At 45.1% G+C, this 20,337-nt stretch overlaps 1 protein-coding gene and 1 long non-coding RNA gene across 2 annotated transcripts in view; one reads left to right on the forward strand and one right to left on the reverse strand.

The window, feature by feature from the left end:
* LOC144586374 (uncharacterized) overlaps positions 1 to 5,798 on the forward strand; it is a 44,592-nt gene extending 38,794 nt beyond the window's left edge. The window contains exons 2-3 of the long non-coding RNA XR_013541161.1: positions 5,353 to 5,563; positions 5,708 to 5,798. This is a non-coding gene — a long non-coding RNA (uncharacterized LOC144586374). The remainder of the gene's footprint in view (positions 1 to 5,352; positions 5,564 to 5,707) is intronic.
* LOC140706525 (uncharacterized) overlaps positions 1 to 20,337 on the reverse strand; it is a 57,414-nt gene that overhangs the window by 2,832 nt on the left and 34,245 nt on the right. Inside the window, 1 exon segment of the mRNA XM_078384480.1 lies at positions 2 to 1,544. Within this exon segment, the coding sequence (XP_078240606.1) occupies positions 2 to 1,537 (1,536 nt within the window). The 5' untranslated portion in view covers positions 1,538 to 1,544.

Raw genomic sequence — 20,337 nt, forward strand, 5'->3', positions numbered from 1 at the left:
TTTCCCCAGTGTGAGTCATTTGATGTAACCTAAGGACAAAACTCCTACTAAAGCTCTTTCCACATTCTATGCATTTATGTGGTTTCTCCCCAGTGTGAGTCCTTTGATGCAAACTTAAGGCACCACTTGTACTAAAACTCTTTCCGCATTCCGTGCATTTATGTGGTTTCTCCCCAGTGTGAGTCCTTTGATGTAACCTTAGGGCACTACTCGTACTAAAGCTTTTTCCACATTCCATACATTTATATGGTTTCTCCCCAGTGTGAGTCCTTTGATGTAACTTAAGGGCACCACTCCTATTAAAGCTCCTTCCACATTCCGTGCATTTATGTGGTTTCTCCCCAGTGTGAATCCTTTGATGTAACCTAAGGTCTCCACTTATACTAAAGCTCTTTCCACATTCCATGCATTTATGTGGTTTCTCCCCAGTGTGAGTCCTTTTATGTATCCTAAGATGACTACTCCGACTAAACCTCTTTCCACATTCGATGCATTTATGTGGTTTCTCACCAGTGTGAGTCCTTTGATGTAACCTAAAGTGTCCACCCTGACTAAAACTCTTTCCACATTCCATGCATTTATATGGCTTCTCTCCAGTGTGAGTCCTTTGATGAGACATAAGACCACCACTCCTACTAAAGCTCTTTCCACATTCCATGCATTTATGTGGTTTCTCCCCAGTGTGGGTCCTTTTGTGTAACCTAAGGTCTCCACTCCTACTAAAGCTCTTTCTACAATCCATGCATTTATGTGGTTTCTCCCCAGTGTGGGTCCTTTGATGTAACTTAAAGTTTCCACCCTGACTAAAGCTCTTTCCACATTCCATGCATTTATGTGGTTTCTCCCCAGTGTGGGTCCTTTGATGTAACCTAAGGGCAGCCCTCGTACTAAAGCTCTTTCCACATTCCATGCATTCATATGGTTTCTCCCCAGTGTGGGTCCTTTGATGTAACCTAAGGACAACACTCGTACTAAAGCTCTTTCCACATTCCATGCATTTATGTGGTTTCTCCCCAGTGTGGGTCCTTTGATGTAACCTAAGGGCAGCCCTCGTACTAAAACTCTTTCCACATTCCATGCATTCATATGGTTTCTCCCCAGTGTGGGTCCTTTGATGTAACCTAAGGACAACACTCGTACTAAATCTCTTTCCACATTCTATGCAATTATGTGTTTTCTCCCCAGCGTGTGTCCTTTCATGTTTCTTAAGGCTACTACTGCAACTTAACGTCTTGCCACTTTCCATGCATTTATGTGGTTTCTCTCCAGTGTGAGTTCTATGGTGTATATGGAGGCTTTTGTTCTGATTAAAGCTCTTTCTGCATTTCATACATGGATACAGTTTCTCCCCTGGATGTGTTCTTTGATATCTACTGAGGTGACATGTGTTCACGTGGTTTCTCCTCTGTATTAGTCCTTTCATCTGAAGACCATTTCTGTCCTTTCCAATTTTCAATTCTCTCTTTTCTTGCTTGATGATGAGTTCCTGCCCAGGTTGCATCAGATGTTGCTGGGCAATTCTTCTCATGTTCATCATCTACCTTCTAGAAAAAGAAGAGAAACAACCACTTCCAAAATCTGCAGGAATAAGGAATGTTGTGTTTGGGCTCCACCTGAGTCACGGAGGAGGAAGGAAAGACAGCCAAAAAAGGCGAGGGAGGAGAACCAGGGAGGGGATGAGGCCGGACTGGATCTTGTTCCTTTGGGCTTTAGGCTGGAAGGGCTCTTCACTGAGGGACCATATTGGGGGGGGGGGGAATCATGAAGGGATGATCATTTCCACACCCAAATAAGTACATCAGAATCAAAGTATATTAACTTGTTTTCCTTCTCAAATTCTCCCCAATTCTCAGGGTTACAGAAAATTAGAAATGAATTTCTCACAGTAGATTAAAGAGGAAACAAATATTTCAATTAAAGGATTGTTGAGCAATAATGAATAACAAGGGGGGAAGGATAGTGTTAGAAAGGAAGAGTAAAAGTGGAGGAATGTGATGCAGCCGGGAATTGATTATTAATCAGAGGGAGAAGAGAAAGTCCATGAAAGGGATGGGATGTAGAGTTGATAAAATGCTGTTTCAGGTAGAGAATCATCAGGAATTTCTGAAAACAGTCTAGGTAGCAGAGATGGTCAGAGAAATAGGTACTGAGGTAATAGAATCTTAGAACTGCAGGGCTAGAAGGGAAGGGAACTCCCAAACTCTGGCTCCAGAGTTAGTTACCTTAACCAATGTGTATGAAAAGGTGGGGGAGGAAAGAATTTGATAAAGCACATCTGTGAGAATAAAAGCAACAATGCATGCATTGACATTGAGAAGGTATTTGATCCCAGCAAAATTAAATATTACAAATTATAAATGCTGCACATTAAAGTAGTACCTCGGTTTACGAAACCAATGTGTCCTCCAGGACATTACGTTATGCGAAACATACATAAACTGGAACGCAGATTGCTATAGCGACGGTGGTGGCGCTATTAACCTCCAAGCGCAAGGAAACTTCCTTGAAAATGCAGAAGAAATGGGAAAAAGGCATTGTTTTGAACTGATTTCCCTTCATAAACCAGAAATTACCTAAAGCGAGTGTACGTAAACCGACATAATACTGAGCAGAGACATATTACATAAAAGCAGAGCAGCTTTTAAACTGAAAGCCAACAGGAGCCGAGAGGCATTCATTTTGGGACTCCTCATCCCTATGGAAAGAGGGTGGAAAGAGTAGAGCACAACAAAGTGATGATAGTGTAGTAATGAGGACAGAGAGCGTGATGGGATGGGATTGTTGGTCCACTGGAAGGAGGAGCAAACAAGAAGCCCTTCTTGGGGGAACCCCCCCCCCCAGTAATCAGAGGCTTTTATGCAAACGCCCGAAGCGCCTGAGCAAAGATGAGAGAGCTGGAAACATCAGGAGGGTAGATGTAAGATTGATTCAGTGGCCATAACGGAAACCTGGTGGGTTTTTGGAGAACCAGTGGGATACCGCAATCCCGGACGATAAAGTCTAGGATAAAGCAAAGCAAAAAGCAAACCATTGGAAATGGGGGGGTGGGATTCCAAAAAGCAAGCAAACCCCAAGACCCATTGGAAATGTGGGAAAAACACACACACAAAAACACACACACACAACCCCCCAAGACCCATCACAGCACAAAAGCATACCCCCCCAGTCCAAAACCACACTGCAAACCCCACACGGAACAGTTTTTAAAAAGCAGAAAGCAGCACCTTAACCTTACCAGGCAGCCCCAAAGCCTCCTCCGATCACACTCCCTCTAACCAATGGGGCGAAAGAGCTACTAAGAAGCAGCCTCTTCGCCTACTAACGGTTAGCAGTTTGAATTCCCCGCCTTTTCCCCCTGCCTTTTGTTTGTTTCTAACTCGAAGCTCCGGCCGCAAGTCAAAGAAAAATTTTGCGGATGGAGCCGGTTGTAACTCGAAATGGTCGTTAAGTCGGTACGTTCGTAAATCGAGGCACGAGTGTGCAAGCTACTCTACTCAAACCAGAGATGTCACCAGGAGGTCTCCTCCGGAGGCCTTGAAATAGTCAACAGAGACTCAAGTAGGAAGGAGCCTTTCTCCAGCTATAGGGGTGGCAGAAAACATTTTAAAAAAGGCAGAGGAAAAGGGCAGGGAAATTGAAACTTGGTGGCGAAGAGCCTGGTCTTTCACCCCAATGGTTAGGAAAGGGAAGGCTCAAGCCTTCCGGGGGTCCCCCACCACCGTCATTGGTGCCTTAGAGGAGCTCCAATGTTTATTTTGGGTTTTTTTTTCCGGTACCAGCGTTGGAATTGCAGTGTATTACTATTTATTTTTATTTTTTGGTATTTTTTTTCTTCTGCCAGAACAAACTAGTCAGTTTTTGATGCATTTCTATGGGGAATGGTACTTCAACTTACTAACATTTCAACTTGCAGTACAGATTAAGTTCATAAGTCAAGGTACCACTGCATTATGTTCTCTCTTGACCTCTGTATTAAGTCAAATGCTTAGATTTCACACCTTCTGCCCCTTCAATTTTCTACTAGCAAATAGCCCATTTAGGAATGCCACTCAGAGGCCAAACTCAGATACAATTAGTTCCTTAATTCGGAATCACTCCCTTGCTCATCCCACACGGAGAGTCTGTGGGAGTTTGTCAAGGCAACTTCTAGGTCAATCCATGGAATAAAGAGCCCTGCGCTCGTTGAGATTAATAACGGGATCTTTCATTTGGTTCTCCCTTTCCAAAATCCCCCCAAAGCAGAAGCTGCTTCTTCATTTCATTCTTCTGGATCGCAAAAGGGGAAAGCAGAGATTCATAAGAGCCCCATGAGAGAAAGAGGGCAAAAGGGTATTACCCTTCGCCCAAAGAAGGTGGAGGGACCCCAAGCCAGTAAAGAGAGGAAATGGGACAAATAAGAAAAGGGGAAACGCCCGCCTGTGGGACACGAATGGAAGAGAAAGGAGATGAGAAGGAAGGAGCACTAGAGAGTGAGTGAGTGAGTGAGTGAGTGAGTGAGTGAGTGAGAGAGAGAGAGAGAGAGAGAGAGAGAGAGAGAGAGAGAGAGAGAAGCGGAGGCCAGTACGGTAGAGGTGAAGAGAGTAAGGTATTGATAGAAGGGTGGGAATGTTTTTGGATGGAGAACCTGTGGATTCATATGTGGGAGAGGTTGGTGATAGCAAGAGGTGAGATAGAAAGGTGAAGGAACCATCACTCAGCCAGGAAACCTTTCTACTGGGGCAAACAGGAGAGGACAGGATGGAGCCGAAAGACAAGGGAAGAGCAGACGCAAATAGCCGAGGAGGAAAGAGAGAAGAATGTGGAATGGCAGAATCTTCACCCACGCGGCGGTGTGGAATTGCCAAGCCAGGACAACCAAGGTTTGCCTTTTATCAACAGGAGCTGCCCTTGGTGAGCATGGGGTTGGGGAGAGCAGGATCGAGATTTTTTTTTAAATTACACCTAAATATGATCCAAAGAAAACCATACCCCCAAACACCAACACTTTGCACATGCTCAGAGTAGAAGTGTGGTGTCATGGATGGAGTACCAGACTGGAAACCAGGAGAGCTGGCTTTCAAATCCCTGCTGAGCCAGGAAAACTCAGAGGAGGGGGGGGGGGGTTAAAGCAATTTAACCGACCTCTTGAAATCTCACTTACCTTGCAAATGTTGGAGGAATTCTGGGATTTGGCTCTTTGTTTTTCGTCCCTGCCCCAAAACAAAGAGAATTCAGCTCAGTCTCACCTCTTCCTGGGAGAAAAGAGAAATAGAAAAGATCAGCCAGGAGGCTTTATGGATGAAGCAAATCAAAACTTTTCCTTCGTCATGCGTCTGCTACTTCTTCACGCAGCAGAACAAGAGGAACAGGAAGCAACAGAAAACCTTCCTTCCTTCCTTCCATGATCAGGTCCTCCTTCCTTCATTCTTTTTTTCCTTCCTTTTTATCTTTCTTCCTTTTTTCCTCCCTCCCTCCCTCCCTCCCTTCTTTCCTTCCAAGGAAGATTCGAAAGGGAGGGACGGAGGGGGGTGTCTTGAGAAGGACTGGGTTAGCCTCCTCTCTAACAACCAGATCCTCTAGGACAGTGGTGTCGAACTGTGGCCCTCCAGATGTTCTTGGACTTCAACTCCCAGAAGCCTTCACCACCACCTCTGCTGGCCAGGATTTCTGGGAGTTGAAGGCCAAGAACATCTGGAGGGCCACAGTTCGACACCACTGCTCTAGGAAGACACACACACAGGTCTGGCAGATGGCAATCAGGGAAGGCCCAGGGAGGACCCCCCCCCTCCCTCCCTCCCTCCCAAACCCCATTTCTCCTCCCCCCCCTTTTCCTCTCCAGCCCCACCGAGGCTTTAAAAGAGGGAGGGGGAAGAGGCCTGAGTCCCTTCCTCCCCTTCCTTTGTTTCCTTCCACCAGTGGGGGGGGGCTCTTGCAGGATCCAAGGGATGGCGGCGGGGGGGGTCTCCTTTCTCGCCCCCCTACACACACACACAGACACACACAAAGAGGAACTGGAGCCCTAGGGCGTTTTTCTCCTTGCCCCCCCGGGGGGGGGGGTGGAATCTGGGCCCCGAGATCCTCTCTGCCTCCCCCCGCCTTTGAATCCCCCTCCGCCTTTCCCTCCGGAGGAGACCCAGAGGGGAAAACCGCCTTGCACGAAGAAGAAGGTCGAGCGGGAGGGGGGAGCACAACTGGGCAACCCCCCCCCCGTCTCGGCCCCGCCCGGAGAAGCAGCCTCTCCCCAGCCCCCCCCCTTTCCCCGAGACTGTGGGGGGCGGCAGGTGGCCATCCCAGGCACACACACACCCCCTCCCCCGATCTGCCCCCCCCCAACCCCCTCCCCCACCCCAGCGCCCACCTTCCGTCACCAGGTCCCGATCCGGGAGGCGCGCAAGGGGCCCACGCGTGCTCTCCAGGCCTTTCCTCCTCCTCCTCCTCCTCCTCCTCCTCTTTGGCCCAAAATGGGGGGAAGGATGGAGGGGGGAGGGGCTTCCGGGGGGGGGGAGGAGAAAGAGGAGCTTCTTTTCCCACCCTCCCCCTTCCCCTCCTCCTCCACCTCCACCAAGGCGGGGGGGGGGGGGGAAGGACCAAGGCTACGGGAGGAGAGGCTCCGACGAGACGCGCGGTTCCCGTGTCGCCAACCCGGGTTCACCGAGAGAGGCGGGAAGGCAGAGGAGAGGAGAGGAGACCCATCCGCGCAGAGCCTTTCCTTTCCTGCACCTGGAGTCAAAGAGCGCTCCCAGGCAGGCAGGGATCGGGGCCGCCTCTCCTCCCCGAGGGAGACCCACCACCCACCGCCCAGGAGAGAAAGGAGGCGCCATCATCATCTCCTTCCATCCTCTGCCAAGGACTCTTCCCCCTTGGTCCTCCTCACCGGCTCTCTTTCGCCTTTACTGCACATCTTCCTCTTTTTTGGGTCAATAAACTTCTTTTGACTTCTTTTCAAGATCCAGACCTGGACCGGCTCTCCCTTGGTGGCCCTCCTGGACCCAACGTAGACCTGACCTCTCTCTCTCTCTCTCTCTCTCTCTCTCTCTGTGTGTGTGTGTGTGTGTGTGTGTGAGAGAGAGAGAGAGAGAGAGAGAGAGAGAGAGAGAGAGGTCTTCTCCACGGAACCAGGACGACGACCAGCAGCGGGGCCAGGACTCACCTGCCGGAGGAGGGAGAAGCTCACCTGGAGGAGGAGGAGGAGGAGGGAGGACCTTCCCAGATCCAGGAGGGTCTGGGCTCTCTGACAGGGTGCTTGACCCGGGTGGGGTGGGGGCTCGAACTGGTCTTGCAAGGAGGGGGAAACCTGAGGAAGGGACAATGGGCTTCCTCGGAAGGAAGGAAACAAGCTTGCTTTGTCATGACTGTAGAAAGGGGTCAGCATCCTTAGCCCAGGGTCTCCGGAGGGCTCGGCAACCCCTTTGAGTAAATGGATCCTCCGCCCTCTGTCATGAAACCAGGAAACTCGCTTCCAGGAAACTTCCTCTGGTGTCCCTTACATGAAAGGGCTTCATGCAAAAGCACTAAAAGCACCCTCCAGGAGGAAGATTTGGGGAAGCCTCAGGCGGTGGTGGAGAAGACACCTCCTTCATGCAAGTCCCCCCCCCACGCTCCATGCAGAGTCTGGAGGTCTCCCTGGGAGGAACGCTGGAGCAGCAGCTTCTTTCTGCCAATCGGAAGAGGGTTGGACTAGATGACCTTTGGTTTCCCTGTCGGTTCTCTGGTGGGTAGGTCCCAAACTTGGGTAACCCAGAATTTCCTGGATGGCTCTTCCCAGAAACTCAGGCCAGCCTTCTGGGAATTGTGCTCCAAGAACACCCAGGTGACCCAAAGTGTGCGTGGGGGGGGGCAGGACCCACTGCTTATGGGGAAGGGCCTGTCCCTTCAACCCTTCAAGACCTCCTTGGGTGCCCCCTTGGATTCAGCCTCAGGTGGGGCGGACTGTGTCTGTGAACGCCAGTTCCCTTTGGGATTCATTGGACTTTCCTCGTAAGAGACATAAAAGATAACACATTGGCACAATATTCACGTCTTAGGTGTTTAAAATGTGTTTATATATTTAATGTATTTCTCTACTGCTGACTTAGTGCTTAGCACTTCTCTCAATGTTTTACGGCAGCATAATATATAACAATCATCCAAACACTCAATGTGAAGCACTTCAAATTCTTTTTCCATTATTTTGAATTCTATCCCAAACGTTAGAGTGGTGCCTCGACTTATGACCGTCCTGATTTACGACCATTTCGAGTTACAACGAGTTCCAGCCGCAAAATTTTGCTTATGAACAGAAAAAAGGCAGGGGGAAATTCAAATGTACCAACTGTTAGTGGTGAAGGGGCTGCTTTTTTTAGCTCTTTCGCCTCCATGGTTACAGTGTGAATGGAGGGGCTGTTCAGCAATGGATGTTTTATTTTTATTCATTTATTTTTCTTTCTCTCTTCATATCTCATTTTTAACTTCTTTAAAAACATTATTTTTTGTTTAGCTTTCCTTTTCAATGGAAACTCAGCAACGCCCCTTCATCTGCAGAGATCACCCTTCGCCCTGGTTTAATCTAGAGCTGTGATCAATGAAGCTAACTAAGAGAAGGCTAGAGTGCGTAAGAGGCAGAACCCAATCAAAAATAATAAAACAGGTGTCAGGATTGTGACTAAGCTCTACCTATCTAAGGTGAAGGCTGCTAGTCGATCTTACTTTGCTGTCCAGATAAGTGAAGCCTCCGACCATTAGGCCGGAACTTTTCCGTATAGTTCGTGATCTATCCAGAGTTGGACATGGTGATTGGTCTCCCATTAGCATCTCACCTGAACAATTTGCAGCCTTTTTAAAATCAAAAGTGGACGCCATCCGCTGGGATCTTACCCCCCCATTTGAAAACAGTGGATCGAGCTGTGACACCCGTGAGCCGGGTAGAGAGGTGATGCTAGGAGTGCCGTCTCGCCCCAAAGCCTCCGTGGGCACGCAGACAGCTCCCAAGCCATTCCCACCCCGGATGTTACACCAGTCCGTAGACACATTAGACTTAGAGAAGGGAGTGAAGGGGTTAAGCATATCTACCCAGACTCCTCGGGTCTGGGCAGGGAGGGGGACCAAGGACCCTGAGGAGGGAGCAGCAGGGGAAGTCAGTTACCGGCCGATAGGGGAAGAGAGCGGATGGGAGTGGGTATCCATCCAAGACCCCTGGTCGGGTAAATGGGAACAGGTCTGCCTGACTAAACAAGAGGCAGAGGAGAGGAGGAGGAATGAGGCTAGAGTCCGGCCCTCTTATTGGGGAGAAAGAGAGACCCGAGAGTGGCGTAGGAAATTAGTGGAGGAGAAGAGAAGGATAGAGAGGGAGAAAGAGGAGAAGATCAGATGGCATCTGGAGGAGTTGAAGAAACTGGGTTATTGTCAGGACCCTGGGAACAACCCGGGGCAGAGACCTCCATACCCTGGGGATACACAGGGTTTGAAGAGACGACCCCACTACTAACAACAGAGAGAGAAGACTTCGATCCCGAAGAACCCTCACAGGTTCAGGCTGGTCCATGGGCGTCGAGGTCAAGTAACCCGTTCGACGAAGATTGGGTGCCCCTGTATGAACCGTTACCTCAACAGGAGAAGTTTGTTCCCAAGTTGATTGATGTTTCCATCTCGTTACCCCAGTTAAATAAAGAAGACAAATGGTTCAGTTCAAATGTGTCTACGGCTTTATTTGGGACGGGGGAGGTGAAGAATAGCGGACCCTCACATATTGGCGCCCAACGTGGGGCCTCCCCCTCAACCGACAGACGCTGAGAAATGGATGCAACGGATAACGGAAGGGCAAGAGGTCTTGTTAAAACAGCTAGCTGACCAACAACGGATGATAATCGAACAGCTGAGATCCCCTCAGTTAAACCAGACTCCAGAGAGCCCTGGACAGAAACAGCCCATCGCGACACGACCCCCCATTAAGTTACAGAAAATGGGCCCTCAAGACGATCCCGCGGCGTTTTTACACACATTTGAGAGGATTGCCACCTCAGCGCATTGGCCGAAAGATCAATGGGCACTCATATTGACCCCTTATCTCACAGGGTTACCTCAAGAAATTGTCGATACCCTAGACCCAGAAGAAGCGGGGGATTACGACATAGTAAGGACGGCCATTTTGAACACCCTCAACTTAAACGAGGAGGCCTACCGGAGAAAATTTAGAGGACTAAAGCTGAAACCCGGGTTACACCCCAGAACACTAGCCCAGAAATTAAGGGTCAATGCCACGAGGTGGATTCAACCAAAGGGGAAGACCGCAGAACAGGTCTTAGAAATAGTTGTTATGGAGCAGCTAATCTCAACACTAAACAGCGGGGCCCGTAACTGGGTCATCAAGAATAAACCCTCTAGCCTAGAGGGCGCTGTAACGCTGTTAGAAGACTACCAAGAGGCTGAAGACACGTGGCAAATGCAAAGTGCGTCACAAGGAGACGGAGCTAAGCCGCGGGAGAAAATGGCGGAGACAAGCGGGCAAGCTGAAGCAAGAGGAGCCGGACAGACGGGGGCCAAAAAGAACAGACCGGATCGAGTACGCGAACCCAGTGGGAACACGGGTACCTAGGCCGACCGTCACGAGCGACCCAGCAGCCTCAAAACAGGCGGCGACCTGGAACCTGGGTAAAGACAAAATGACCGCTTGCTTTTCCTGTGGCCAGTTCGGCCATATCCGGAAGTACTGCCCAGTGACTGAGTGTGCGTGGGCAGAAGCATACACCGGCGCCTCCAAGGTGGGTGAAGAGAACCACCCGGGGTGGGTAGTGGAAGCGAAGGTCAATGGCCACGTTAAACAGGCCTTGGTGGATACCCTGGCGGTAATGAGCAGAGTGCTACCCCCTCCCTCCCTCCCACCTACCCCCAGCAGCCAAACCTCAAATTATAAGCTACCTCTCCCTGTTACTTCCTTGATTGGAGCAGGGCACTTGTATCAATCAGGGGCTTCTGAATGACTGCTTCCTCTGGAAATGACTGCAAGCAAGCAGGAGGAAGGAAAGGTTCAAGTTAACGAGGGAAGGAGAGAAGGAAAGTGTGAGAGACAGAGGGCTTCATCAAGCTTTTTTAAATGTATGGAGAAACTGGAGGGAGGGTGGGTGGATGTGTGTGTGTGTGTGTGTGTGTGAGAGAGAGAGAGAGAGAGAGAGAGAGAGACTGACTCAAAACTATGAAAAAGAACAGGCAAGCAAAAGAGAAGCTTGAATTAAGGCGGGGGAGAACAGTGGCTTTTTAAGGTGCTCTCTAGGTTTGTCATCGCTTTCCTCCCAGGCAAAAAGGAAACACCTGGATATAACATAACCTTGTCTTTGAAGAATTGCAGGTAAGAAGCGTCTGATCTCAGAGCTGCCAACTCATTTGCTCTTCTTGTAGACATAACAGCAACCAGGAATAAAGTCTTACATTGACAGCAAACGCATGTCACAAGAGGCCATGGGCTCAAAAGGATGGCGAGTAAGTGCATGCAGTACAAGCAAAAGAGACCATTGGACTACTGGAGGTTTAACAGGAGGACGAATATTAGAAAAAAGACGAGCTGATTCAGAGTCTCTAGGTTGAAAAGAAACTATGGCTGAAATATAAACTTTGAGATTTGATAAAGCCAGTCCAGAAACAAACAGGTAACACAAATATGCAAGTACAGTTTGAAGAGAGACAGGAGATGCCTGTGTCTTGATTCAGTGAATCTAAGGAAATTATTCTATTTATATTTATATAGGAGGTTAGTAGATTATTTTCTAGCTCTTACTAAGACCTCCTGGATTGAAGGCAAATTTTCCAAGCCGGCAAGTGCAGAGACTGCAGATCCGGATGTAGGATATTGCCTGAGTTCTGAGTTAGACGGTGCAGCAACATTGGCAATCTGAGAACATCCACATCCATTTCCCTGAGGGTGGAAAACCAGGGTTGATGAGGCCACCATGGTGCAATGAAGATGGCCTGTACCCTTAGATGTCTCGCCCTGACCAGAGTCCTTTGGATTAGTGGGATCGGAGGAAACAGATGTAGTAGATGTCTCTTCCTTGGAATCATGAACACATCCCCAAGGGAGTGTGCCTGCATGAGATGCATACTTCTCGCACTTCTTGTTGATGCTTGTTGCAAACATGTCTATGTAGGGTCACACCCACCAGTTGCAAAGCAATTGAAAGATGTCCTCGTTCAACTCCCATTTGTGGGACTGTCAGGCGATTCAGTTTGTTTGAAAGTTGGTTGTCACTCGTTGATATGTGTGGAGCTACTGGGAAGACATGGTGAAGGTAACACCATTCTCACAGGTGCACAGATAGGTAGAGGAGGGACATGGATCTTGTTCCTCCCTGCTTGTTGATATAGAACATGGTCGGGGTTTCGTCAGAGATTATTTGTATCAGCAGGAGAAACGCTCTGAATGCCTTTATGACTGCCATCATATCAAGGTGATTGATGTGAAAACGTCTGTCTCATCGTGACCATAGGGCATGGATCTTGTGATGCCTGCAGTGTGGCCCCCTTCCTGTGGGACTGGCGTCTGTCATGACTTGAACAGACAGCTGTAGAGGTCGGAAGGGGCAGCCAATTAGCAGATGTGGCTTGAAAGTCCACCATTGTAATTGCTTTGATAGTTCCAGGGTAACTAGCAATCTCTTCTTCTGACTGTCTTGAAGAGGGTTGAGCAGATGTAAGAGCCATGCCTGCAGACAGTGCATCTTCAGACGCATGTGTGGTAGTGCTGATGTTGTTGAGGCCATGAGGCCCAGTAGGTGCTGCACATGGTACGCTGAGACATATGAGTGGGGATGAAATTTGCGAAAAGCCCTCACCTGTTTTCGAATGCGGTCTGGTGGCAGAAACATTCACGCTTCGAGGGAGTTCAGTCTCGCTCCTATGTAGTCGATGACTCGAGATGGCACCAAAGCTGACATCTCTAGGTTTACTGTGAGACCTAGATTTTGCAGGGTACGTAGAATGAAGCTGGTGATTTGTAAGGCTTTCCGTCTGCATGGGGACACTATCAACCAGTCTTCGATGTAAGGGAAGACTTTTATGCAGGAACGTAGCTACTAGAGCCATGCACTTCGTGAATGTGCATTGAGTTCTGGACAGTCCGAATGGGAGGGTGTAGAATTGATAAATCATGTTTTGGAAGATGAACTGAAGAAATTTTCTGTGCTGTTGGTGTATTGAAATATGAAAGTACGGTGCTGCCTCGCTTAACGAGCACACCATTTAACAATGAATCTGCATAGCGATCTGTTTTTTCACATCACTAATGTGATCGCATTGCGATGTTTTAATGGGCAAAACATCGCATTGCGATGATCGGTAAGCGTTTCACTTACTGATCTTCGCATTGCGATGTTTCTTTAAACAGCTGATTGGCGGTTCCAAAATGGCTGCCGGATGCCCAAAATGGCTGACGCAACAATTTTCGCGCCCTGCCCTCGCTTGCCAAGGGCACAAAAATGGCAGCACTATGGAGGAACTTTACTGAACGGTGAGTTTGGGGCCCCATAGGAATGCATTAAACGAGTTTAATGCGTTCCTATGGGTTTTTCTTGATTCGTTTAGCGATGTTTTTGCAAAGCGACGACTAATCCGGAATGGATTAACATTGCTATGCCGGGCACCACTGTATGCATCTTTCAGGTCTATCACTGTAAAGCAGTCCTTCTTTCTTAACAGGTGAACAAAGAATTCCAGTGTGACCATCCGGAAACGTCGTGGATTCAGGTAGGTGTTTACGTCTCTCAAATCTAGGATGGGTCTTATCCTACCATCTTTTATTGCTACTACAAAATATCGGGAATAAAAACCGTTGGCTATGTCTCAGTGTGGTACCCGTTGGAACAGCTTGTTTTTTTTTAAGGGTGAGAACCTCTTCTTCTAGGATTGTATTGAAAGATGTAAACTTGATGTGTCCTAGAGGAAGTTCTATGAATTCTAATCGGTAACCAAATTGGATGATACTTAGTACCCAAGTGTCTTTTGTGATATTTGGCCAATTTTGATAGAATGGAGCCAAACGAGTATCTGGAGAATTTATGGAAGATGGAGCGTAGAAGTCAAAGGTACTGTTTTGGTTTCTTGGCAGGAGGGTGGTAGGACTGGCGTTTTTGAGATGACAGCTGAGGCCTGTAAGATGGAGTAGATGAAGAAGCCTGAGAAGATCTGCCTTGTGTATTCTTGAAAGAACAGTAAGATTGAGAGGAGGATTGTTGCTATTGCTGTTGTGGATACTGTTTATGCCACTGATTCCTTTGAAATTTAGGTTGTTGATGAATGGTGTAGGACTTGGCCATCTTTTTGATTTTATGGAGCTTTTCTAGAGAGTCATCAATCTTTTCATTGAAAAAGCCCCTTGGCATCAAATGGCAGGTCTTCAGTCCGCTTCTTGACATCTTCTATAATGCCAGAAGCACAGAGCCACGTGTGGTGCCTCAATATAATAGCAGATATGAGCATTTAGCAGCAACATATGCAGAGTATCTTGAAGCCAAGCGTTGGTGTTTCGACACTGTGAGGGCTTTGGCATATGTGTTCAAGAAGCCATGGCGTGTTTGCTCTGGGGATGCCTCCAGAGCTGGAAGGGTCCTGGACCATTACTGTTTCTGATACGTCCCCCATGGCCGTTTGGTAGTTCACAATGCGGAGCATGAATGTAGTAAAAGAATAAATCCTTCTCCCTAAGACATCTAGCTTTCTTCCTTCTCTATTTGTAGGTGTTGCATGCTGTCGTCTAGAAGTTCTGGAGGAATTAGATTGAACTATAATGGAGTTAGGAACTGGGTGCTTGGCGAGGAAAGTTGTGTCATTGCCATGTGTGCGATATAAGTTTTCAGTTCTGCGAGCAACTGGCTAAGTATTAGATAGTTGGTTCCATGATTCTTTGATAAGGTTCATAAGAGCTGGAATAAAGGCTAAGCTTAGTGGTTGTGATCTTTCTTGGTCGATGTCGCCAAATATCAGGTCCTCTGAGGGAGGTGAAGGTTGTTTGCATTTTAAGAGGATGGGTATGGGTCACCAGCATCAGACTCAAATGATTCCGCCTCAACATTTGTTTCTTTTTTTTTCAAAAAATTTAAATTTTATTAATTAATAAACTCTAACATACAAAAAGCCATAAGACATTAAAAGAAGAAGGAAAATAGGAAGAGGATACATACGGAAAAACAAGAAATAAAAAAAAGAAACCACACTACGTCTACAGGAAAAAACAACCCTAAACTAACCCCTCTATTGAATTACCCCCACCCCCCTTTGGAGTCAAAGATTCCAGCTTCGTTAGCCCCTCTATTCTCCCTATATCCGTTTGCAGTGTATGCTAAATTGGTTCATACTTATATCACAAATTTCACCCTAAAACTCCTGTCTTCTTCTGGGCCCAAGAATGTATTAGTTCCCAGCTTTCTTTTACATAGTCTCTTGGTTGTTCCCGTAGTGCTTCTGATAGGAGTGTCCAGTTCTGCCATGTCCCATAGCTTCTTTAACAACTCTTCCATCGTCGGAACCTCTTCTGTTTTCCATTTCTGGGCCCAGAGTAATCTAGCTGCTGTGAGTATATACATAAGACAATGTTTCAATTTGTTATCATTTACTCCTGAAATGACATTCAATAATGCCATTTCTGGTTTTAGCTCTAACTTCTGCTGTATAATTTCTTTTGCTAGGTCCCATACTTGTGTCCAATGGATTTTGACCTTTTCACATGTCCACCACATACGGTAGTAAGTTCCTGCATTTTTTCTGCATTTCCAACATATATTGCTGTTACCCTCTGACATTTTTGCTAGTCTTACAGGTGTATAGTGCCATCTGTAAAACATTTTGAGTATATTTTCTCTTAGATTTGCTGGTTTCAAGATCTTATAGCTTTCCTTCCACATCTTAGTCCAATTATCAAGGACTACACTATACCCAAAATTTTTGCCCATTTTATCATTGTCTTTTTCACCCTCTCATCCTCTAACTCATATTCTAGTAGATAAGTATACATTTTCTTAATTATTGCTTCATCCGTATATAACCACAGTCTGTCTACCTGGACTTTGCCATTGAAAAAACCCATAGTCCTGTCTTTTTTGTATCTTGATTCTAATTTTGCCATTGACCACCAGTCAACTGCTATACCCATTTTTTCGAGCTCTTGTTTATCCCTTATCTCCAGTTCTTTTGTTAACAGATTTTCATATGTGGTTAACCTTCCTTTCTGATTCAGAGTTTTTAATGAAAATGCTTCTATCAGTGCTACCCACATTGGGATTTTCTCATAAGTTTGTGCTTGAAATTTCTGCCATACCATCCCTAAAGCCTTCCTAATAATATGCTCTCCAAACTGTGAATGTTTCTTGTATTTCCCATACCATATATATGCATACCATCCCATCTTTAAATCGTGTCCTTCTAATTTCAGCAGTCTTTGAATTTCTAGAGTTATCCATTACTTAATCCAAGTCATTGCATTTCTTTCGAATCTTGTAAGAGTTTAAGTTTTATTCTTGGCTTCTTGTGTTTCCAAAGGAAGTTTGCTGTTATTCTGTCCAAGTCCTTAAAATATTTAAAGTTCAGTAATATTGGGAGATCTGAAAATAAAAATAAAAGTTTAGGTAGGATCATAATTTTTATTGTTGATACTCTTCCCATAAATGAAATTTGTAGTTTATTCCATTCCTCCAGATTTTTCTGAATTTCTTTCTGCATTGCCAAATAGTTTTCTTTCATTAAATTGCTTGGTTTCTTAGTGATGATCACCCCTAAGTATCTGATTTTTTTCACCGCCTCAAAATTAGAATTCTGTGCTAATTTCTCCACGTCTTCTTGCTTTATGTTTTTTGTCATAAATTTTATTTTTTGATAGTTTACTTTAAAGCCTGCCACCTGTCCAAATTCTTCTATTATTTCCATCAGTGCCTCAAGATTTTCCATGGGATTTTCTAATATTATCACTAAGTCATCTGTATATGCTTGTAACTTGAATTCTTCTCCCTCAATTTTGAGTCCTTTAATAGCTTCATTATTCCTGATCTGTCTGTTAAGTATTTCCAATATTAAGATAAATAGTAACGGGGATAATGGACAGCCTTGTCTTGTTCCTTGTTCGATCTGTATATTTCCAGTTAGGTTTCCGTTCACTTTTATCTTGGCTACTTGCCTAGTGTATATTGCCTTAATCATTTTCAGGTATGATTCTTGTATGCCCATTCTCTCTAGCAGAGAAAGCATAAAGTCTCAGTTGACATTATCAAAGGCTTTTTCCGCATCAAAAAAGATTAGCATCATCTGTTTTCCTGGGTGTAGTTCATAATATTCCAAAATGTCTATTATTGTCCTTATATTTGAGGATAATTTCCTTTTAGATAGAAAGGCTGTTTGGTCTTTGTGTATTATTATTTCGAGTATCTCCTTTAGTCTTGTGGCTAGGATAGTTGTGAAAATCTTGTAATCCACATTTAATAGGGAGATTGGTCTGTAGTTCTTGACTGATCTCTTATCCGTGCCTTCTTTGTGTATTAGGGAGATGTAATCTTCTTTCCATGAATCGGGAATTTTCCCTTTGGTCTGTATATCTTCAATTACATTTTTGAAGTGTGGACTTAAGATTTCTTCAAATGTCTTATAATATTCTGCTGGAAGTCCATCTGGGCCAGGCGATTTACCATTTTTTGTTTCTTCCATGCTTCTCTAATCTCTTCCATTGTTATTGATTTATTCATTTTTTCCAGTTGTTGGTGGTTCAGTTTCCATTCTGGAATATTATTCCAAAAATTTCCAATCCTCTGTTCTTCTCCTTCTCTTTTCTTATATAATTCATTGAAGAATCCACAGATCTCCTCCTCTATTTCCTTTTCTTTGTATAATTCCTTCCCTTGCTTATCAAGCAGTGTTGTTATCATCGTTTTCTCTCTTTCTCTTTTTATTCTATATGCTAGCCATCTTCGCGGTTTATTTGCGTTTTCAAAAAAGTTTTGCCTTGTAAATTTGATTTTCTTCTCCATCTCTTCCTGTTCTAACAGGTTAATTTTGTGCTGTAGGATATTTATTTTATTGAGTAGTTCCTTCTTTGTTGGTTCCTTCTTAAATTTTGATTCCTCATTTTTTAGAGATGTTATTAAAGTTTGATATTGTTTATTCCTTTCCTTTTTTTCTTCGAGTGTTGAATTCTATTGCATATCCTCGAAAGTATGCTTTGGCTGCATCCCATAGTATTGTCATTCCTGTATCTTGAGGTTTATTTATTTGGAAAAAAATATTCATTTCATTTTTAATTTTGTTTACAAAGGTTTCTTCTCTCAGCAGTTGTGTATTAAGTCTCCAAGAACTATTCCTTATTCTCTGTCCCACGGTCATCAGTATTGGGTTATGATCTGCATATGTATTTGGTAGAATTTCAATATCTTCTGCTTGGTGTGCCACTTCCGCTGATATCCAACAATTGTCTATTCTTGACCATGATTTATGTCTGTTAGAATAAAATGTGTAGTTTCTTCTGTTCGGATTTCTTAATCTCCATAGATCAATTAGGTTTAATTCCTCTGCCATTTCTAGAAACACCTTGGGTATCATATTCCTTGACTTTTTCCTCCCGTGTTGGGTTCCTTTGGATGTATCTTTCTCTTTATCAATTATTGCATTAAAATCTCCCATGATACATATTTTTTGTTCTGGTCTTTGTACTAATTGGTTCTTCAATTGAGAATAAAATTTGCCTTGAGCTTCATTTGGTGCATATATATTTACCAAGAGGATTTTTCTCTCCTTCCTTGGAGATTTCTACCATTAATAATCTCCCATCTTCAGCAGTGAGGACTAATTCTGGGTCAAATTCCTTTTTGATGTACAACGCAACTCCATTTTTCTTTTGTTTATTTGAAGCTATAAAGACTTTGCCTTTTTTTAGATTTTCTAACAATTTTTTGTCTTTTTCTATAATGTGAGTCTCCTGAATAAATATAATGTCTGCCTTGACTTTGAGAAGTTTAGTAAATATTTGCTTTCTTTTTTGTGGTGAGTTGAGTCCTTTGACATTCACTGAGAGAAGCTTAGTTTGCTTAGACATCTTGTTGATCGTTACTACCTTTTATATCTCTTATTTTCTTTCCCTTGATTTTCCTTCCTGGCGATGATTTCCTTTGGCTTCCGGCCCCTCTTGTTTCTTGTTCCTCCTCCTCCTCCTCTCCCTCTTCAGATTCTTCACTTGAGAATTGTAAGTCATTTTCTGATAACTTCAGTTCCTGCCTCATTTCTCTCATAAAGTTTCTGGCTTTCATTTTACTATTTGTTAAGGGAGTGTGCGTCTGTGACTTTATCTTGTCTCTCGCAGAGTAAAGAGCAGATAAACGCACACAACAGCTTCTTCTTTTCAGCAGTGTATTTACAAAATATATACAGGATATACATACATACAGCACTTCAGTATTCAGTATTCAAACCAGCAGCATGACATGCAGACATCAGTACACAGGAGAAGAGAATGACTGTACAGAGTTCATTTCTTAAATACAGTTCTGGCATCAGTCTGGTCCAATCCCGTCTAAGGTGACTTCATGCACACAGGTGTGGCAATCTTCATATTGCAGAGAATTGCATCAGTCAGGGATGAAGGAATGATGTCATCTTTATCTTGTTCTGCACACACACATATTATGTTCAGGCTATATAAAAATTATATACCTTAACACTATTAATGTTGAATCTCCTGGATTGGAAGTTCAAAAGCAACCCTTCCAGGATTCTCCATTGGAATGGTATGTTCCTATCCAGTAGTATCTGTTACATACAGCACTGATGTTACCTGTCTGTCATGGGTTTGGAGGGAAAGTTCCATCCTATGGGGAGTGGAAGGCGGGACATCAGGAGGAGGGGCTGTACTGTATATATATGTGGAGCGTGTGTGGAGAGGAGGAGAAGCTGGAGGAAGAGCTGAGAGAAGAAGCTTGAGTGGGAGTCTGTGTGTCAGACAGGGTACTACTGTGTGTCAGTCAGTACCAACCTGATAGGTTCAGGTGTCTGTATGGTTAGCCAGAACTGATAGGTTCAGGGTCTGTGCTTCAAGTTAAGTGTTCTGTGTGAACCAAACTGTGTGTATGTATGATTGAGACTAAGCCACGTTACTGTATCTTATTCACTTGATCAGTTTATTTTCCCTGTGTGTTATTTGAATAAACCTTATTCCTTTATTTGTTAAAAATCCATCCCTGGTCTGTGTGACTTCTTATAGGGAATGGTTGGTGGCAGCTTAGTGAAACTGTGGCATATCCCAGTAGGTCTGGGTTTGTCACATTGATTGGTGTCCAGCATGTGGGATACGACTGGTCCAGTTGTCCAGTGGTCCAGCAAAGCCTTGGCAAGAGTGCCCAGAGCAAGGGGGGTCTAGTCAGGGAC

The sequence above is a fragment of the Pogona vitticeps genome, chromosome 1, assembly GCF_051106095.1.
Source record: "Pogona vitticeps strain Pit_001003342236 chromosome 1, PviZW2.1, whole genome shotgun sequence".
Taxonomy (NCBI): domain Eukaryota; kingdom Metazoa; phylum Chordata; class Lepidosauria; order Squamata; family Agamidae; genus Pogona; species Pogona vitticeps.